Source organism: Notolepis coatsorum (genome assembly GCF_963971535.1).
Source record: "Notolepis coatsorum genome assembly, chromosome: 9".
Lineage (NCBI taxonomy): Eukaryota > Metazoa > Chordata > Actinopteri > Aulopiformes > Paralepididae > Notolepis > Notolepis coatsorum.
Window position 1 is genome coordinate 143,009,982 of NC_140173.1, and position 6,000 is coordinate 143,015,981.

The 6,000-nt window shown below is 40.3% G+C and overlaps 1 protein-coding gene across 1 annotated transcript in view; it reads left to right on the top strand.

Annotated features, from left to right (window-relative positions):
* The window catches only part of LOC311234787 (uncharacterized protein), a gene marked incomplete at both ends in the record, with an annotated part of 71,604 nt that overhangs the window by 25,153 nt on the left and 40,451 nt on the right, over positions 1-6,000 (top strand). Inside the window, 3 exons of the mRNA XM_084322031.1 lie at positions 1,100-1,177; positions 1,952-2,047; positions 4,845-4,898. Coding sequence (XP_084178157.1) covers positions 1,100-1,177; positions 1,952-2,047; positions 4,845-4,898 — 228 coding nt within the window. The remainder of the gene's footprint in view (positions 1-1,099; positions 1,178-1,951; positions 2,048-4,844; positions 4,899-6,000) is intronic.

Genomic DNA, 6,000 nt, shown 5'->3' on the forward strand with positions numbered 1-6,000 from the left:
CCACACTTTGAGAACCAACGGTCTAGGGCAACTCTTCGCTGAACAATAAAGCTGATTTATCGTGCCTGTAATCTTTATGATTTGGTTATGTCCCAAAACCCTAGCAACGATGTCTTTAATTAACTTTAATTAACGAGAGTTAACGAGTTGACGGGTTGGAATGTGTGATGTCATTATGATGTCACACATTTCAGGCTGTATTAAATATAGCTCAGCAACATCACCCTAATGAAGACCTTGTAAACCATTCATATACATACTCACTGTATAGCCCAACATCTGTGACTTAGCATGTGTTCCCTCCATTAAATTGTTACCAATCTGCACCATCTCTCTTCATTTCATATCCGATCACCCTATCCACCCATGCCATATGTAATAATTAAGGCTGTCAAAGTTAACGCGATATTAACGCGTTATCGCCCGATTCTATTAACGCCACTATTTTTTTTAACTCAAGATTAACTTAAAAAAAATACATATATTTCTTCAACTTTTTCTTTTTTTATTATTATACTTCACTCAGGTGTATTATTGATACTCTCATTGATACCATGTTTGTTTCTGACTCAATGTGTGTGTGTGTGTGTGTGTGTGTGTGTGTGTGTGTGTGTGTGTGTGTGTGTGTGTGGGGGGGGGTGAGGGAGATGAGGAAGGGGCAAGAGAGAAATAGAGCTGGGAGAGTCATCAGCCCTTGTGTGGGTTAATGTAACAAGTTCCTAACGTTTTCTTTCCCCTATTATTTCATGCACTTTATTCATTGTTTTGAATTATTATTTTCTTTTAAGTTATTTTGTGCATCACTCTGTTTTGAATTTGATGCAAATTTGCAATGCATGAGGGTCATCCTTTTGTGTTAAATGGCTGCATAAAGCAAGCATTTGTTGACTCTCATGTTGATAAGAGTATTAAAACTTGAAAAAGATCAGTTTATGGTAAAAAAAAAAAGAAAATGCGATTAAATTGCGATTAATTGCGAGTTAACTATGGACAATCATGCGATTAATCAAGTTAAATATTTTAATCGATTGACAGCACTAGTAATGATACGTGTATTGTTATAATAACACGTGTCCACGTGTCTCTTTTGTCCTCCCAGGTGGACCTGCAGCAGATGCAGGTGTCCTGTGACCCGGAACAGGCTTACTCAGAGGGCTGTTGTGAGCTCTCCAGTGTGGTAAGTCAGCTCACCAGAAACTCCAGCAACCGGGTGTAAGAACCACTCTAAAAATCTATGTGTATATCTGTTTGTGGAGTAAGATTATGGAATGGATTGGACGAGGAGGTTAAATTGAGTAAAAAAACATATACCAGTTCAAAAGAAAGTTAAAAAAAGGAATATTGGAAAGGTATAAGGAGGAGGGTGAACATGATGTTTGGCATTAAAAGGAGTATGTATATAAAATATGTATTGACGGGTCAGACTCATGTGTGTCTTGTTGAGATGTCGGGGGAATGTGGGAAGCGGAGCTGTGTTGCATGTTGTCGTGTGTGTAGCGGTTGATGGTCGGGGTGTGGGGAATGGAAGTTCACAGGCTTGGCTTCTTCCATCCCACTTTTCGGACCATGGGTGGTGTCTGTTGTTGCTGTTGTCTATTGTTTTGTGGTGGTTGTAGTGATGTTTTGTGGTTGTCTTGCATTGTATAGGTTTGTATGGTTTGAAATGAACAAATGAAACTGATACTGATACTTGTTTAGTTTAAGAATAGGGGGCAGGTAACCATAAGATTTATTCTTCTTCCTGCTCCTTTTGCCCATGGTAGAACTGTATTTATGATTTTGTATGAAAACTGTATGATTGTATTGCTTCCATGTGGCAAATAAAAACTCTGAATCTGAATCTGAACCAGTCACACAGAGCAGGCCTTGCGGTAAGGTACGCCCCCCCCCCCCTCCTCTATAAAAGACGGGTGTGATTTCTAAACGACTCTGTTGTTTTTTTCTTTTTCAGTGCGGAGGGTACGCGGAGATCGGCCTGACGGCTGGAAGGGCGACTTGCAAGTGCGTGCATGGGCAGCCCGGCATTCAGGGTTCTCCGGGATCAAAGGTGAACGCCACGCTCCGCCCCCCAACCACACATAAGAATTGCCGGCTCATCCTGCTCATGAATCTAGCGGGGCTGGAAGGATTGGAATTATTATAGTACCATTCGATTAATTGCTGCGTGATGTTCTAGTCACTAGTGGATGAGGAGAAAATCTTAGGAATTCACATAATGTTCTTCCTGTGCCCCGGGACAGTTCAATCAGTATTTGTGAACATGCGCCACGCTCTCCTAACGCTAGAGATCAGAGAGAGAACCCTCCAATCTGTGATGGCACTGGGATGTAAAATCTGTGGCTGATCCATAGACAAATTAATAGGGCTCTGACTTTACGAGGCCATAAAACATTTGTGTGAGCTCTTATACCCAAATGAGGTTTTAATCCAAGTTCAGATCTTCTAGCAGTACTTGAAGATAAAGCTCATTTGAGGTGTTCACACGTACTGACTGAACTGTCCTGGGGTACAGGAAGAACGTACTGACTGAACTGTCCTGGGGTACAAGAGGAACGTACTGACTGAACTGTCCTGGGGTACAAGAGGAACGTACTGACTGAACTGTCCTGGGGTACAAGAGGAACGTACTGACTGAACTGTCCTGGGGTACAAGAGGAACGTACTGACTGAACTGTCCTGGGGTACAAGAGGAACGTACTGACTGAACTGTCCTGGGGTACAGGAAGAACATACTGACTAAACTGTCCTGGGGTACAAGAGGAAGGTACTGACAGAACTGTCCTGGGGTACAAGAGGAACGTACTGACTGAACTGTACAAGAGGAACGTAGGAATTCTTCAAACAGATTTACTTTTCCATCTGGGTCACTCCCCTTTAACACACGTCCACCGAATGACAATTGGTTCTCGATGGAACCGCCAGTAACCGCGGTAACACTTCTTTTAAAGACCTTTTGTGTCAACTGTTAAAGGAACACGCCAACTTTTGGGGAAATTAGCTTATTTGCCATCTACCCTGGAGTTAGACCAGCAGATACATACCCTTTTCTTCTCTGTGCATGCATTAGGCTTAGGGAACAGCCGCACTGTTAGCCTAGCTTAGCGCCATTCACTGGAAGTAGGTGTGCCAGTGTAGCCTAGTTCCCAACAGTCACGAAATACACTCCAAATACAACTTTCCTGTGACCTGTGTATTTACCACGTTGAATTCATTTTTTTGACATTTTCATTTTCTAAACAGATATATACTCGGAACAATTTTTTGCCGAACCAATGCTGCCTGGGCGCAGTGATTTCATCACCTCAAAAGCCCAGTTTTTCAAAACACAGGTCACAACATGTTTACAGGAACGTTTTGGAGTTGTATCTGGAGTGTATTTTGTGACTGTTGGGAACTAGGCTACACTGGCACACCTACTTCCAGTGAATGGCCCTAAGCTAGGCTAATGGTGCGGCCCTGTTCCCTAAGCCTAATGCATGCATAGATAAGAAAAGGCTATGTATCTGCTTGTATAACTCCAGGGTAGATGGCAAATGAGCTAATTTCCCAAAAAGTTGGTGTGTTCCTTTAATGATTTGTACTTTTACCTAACCTTTAATCTAAACCTAACCTTTAATCTAAACCTAACCTGTAATCTAAACCTAACCTGTAATCTAAACCTAACTTTTAATCTAAACCTTTAATCTAAACTGACATACATACTATAGTTGCCAGAACAAAGCACCACATACCATTGACTCTTTGACATCATTCTCAATTCACACATAATTTAGTGGGGAGGCAGGATGGCCTAGGGCCCTAGACCTAGAGTTAACGAGGCTGGCCAGTAACCAAAAGGTTGCTGGTTCAATCACTGTCTCCGACAGGAGGGTGTATTCCAGCTGTGAGCTGGCTACTGAAGGGTGGCTGGTATTACTTCTACAGTGCTCACCATCCTGCCTACGTGCCCTTGAGCAAGGCACTGAACCCCAAAAACTGCTCCAGGGGGGCACTGCACTGCAGGCGACCCTGCACTCAGACCTCTCTGATGAAATGCATATGTGTGGGGGACTGTGTGTATGTGTAACTATGAGGGATATGAGGACTGTGTGTAAGTGTAACTAGGAGGGATATGAGGACTGTCTGTAAGTGTAACTAGGAGGGATATGAGGACTGTCTGTAAGTGTAACTAGGAGGGATATGAGGACTGTCTGTAAGTGTAACTAGGAGGGATATGAGGACTGTCTGTAAGTGTAACTAGGAGGGATATGAGGACTGTCTGTAAGTGTAACTAGGAGGGATATGAGGACTGTGTGTATGTGTAACTAGGAGGGATATGAGGACTGTCTGTAACTAGGAGGGATATGAGGACTGTGTGTAACTAGGAGGGATATGAGGACTGTCTGTAAGTGTAACTAGGAGGGATATGAGGACTGTGTGTATGTGTAACTAGGAGGGATATGAGGACTGTGTGTAAGTGTAACTAGGAGGGATATGAGGACTGTCTGTAAGTGTAACTAGGAGGGATATGAGGACTGTCTGTAAGTGTAACTAGGAGGGATATGAGGACTGTGTGTATGTGTAACTAGGATGGATATGAGGACTGTCTGTAAGTGTAACTAGGAGGGATAGGCAAAAAGACATATTTAAATTGCCTTGTTCTTCTTATAAAAAAAAAAGAAATAACACATTTTGAATGTAGCTATATATTAAACTCACAAGGGGGGGAAAAAGTCGTCATTAGTCGTTGTCTGACTTGTATATAGATAATCTAGAATGTTAGACTAGTTTGTTCATTCGTGACCAAACTTTAGATGAATACTCCATTCCTGAGTTGACGTCCATGTTGTTTTTATCTATTTTAGGGTCACAGTGGTTTCCAAGGAAAAACAGGCGACGCGGGTAAACTGGGAAACTGGGTAAGGACTCTTCAACACATACCTCACGATCAACACATGCCTCACATCGATGTAAAAGTCCAACTGTGTGCTTAGTGAGGGTCAACAGCGAATCTTTAACGACCGCATTCATTATCTCTCCCTGTTGACCGACTACCACTTTACAACTCAGCTTGACCTGTTAACCCTCCGCGGACCAGCGTCGGAAAAGTAAACAAGTGTTTTTTTACTCAAGTACTCCACTTGGCTACGTATACCAATTTGAAGTACTTTACTTGCATATTTAGATTTTAGGGGACTTTGTACTTTTACAAAATTTCAACGAAAATAGTTTTTTTTTTTTTTTACTCCACTATGTTTATCTGAACCCACCAGTTACTAGTTATTTAGAATACAAATTGTTAGCATACAAAATATGGCATACATGAAAGTACTTATGTACTTTCATATCCTAATCCTGCCAACTTCAAGAGGATGTACTCAGAGCAGCATAACTGGACCACATACCACTTTAACATGACCGTTAGAGGCCAGTGGATCGGGGATGGAATGCCCCCGAGCACTGTATACACAAACATCATATAGAATATGATACTTGAGTACATTCAATACCAAATACTTTTCAACTTTACCTCAAGTCGAATTTTGAATTTTGATGACTTTTACTTTTACCAGTGTGCTATTGTATCTGGGTATTTCTAATTTTAGCTATACTATACTATATCTTTAGTATTGAATATATAAAGTATGATATATCTTTAGTATTGAATATATAAAGTATGATATATCTTTAGTATCGAATGCATACAGTATGATATATCTTTAGTATTGAATTAATAAAATATGATATATCATTAGTACTGAATACATAAAGTATGATATATCTTTAGTATTGAATGCATACAGTATGATATATATTTAGTATTGAATTCATAAAGTATGATATATCATTAGTACTGAATACACACAAAGTACGATATATCTTTAGTATTGAATATATAAAGTATGATATATCTTTAGTATTGAATATATAAAGTATGATATATATTTAGTATTGAATACATAATGTATGATATATCATTAGTACTGAATACATAAAGTATGATATATCATTAGTATTGAA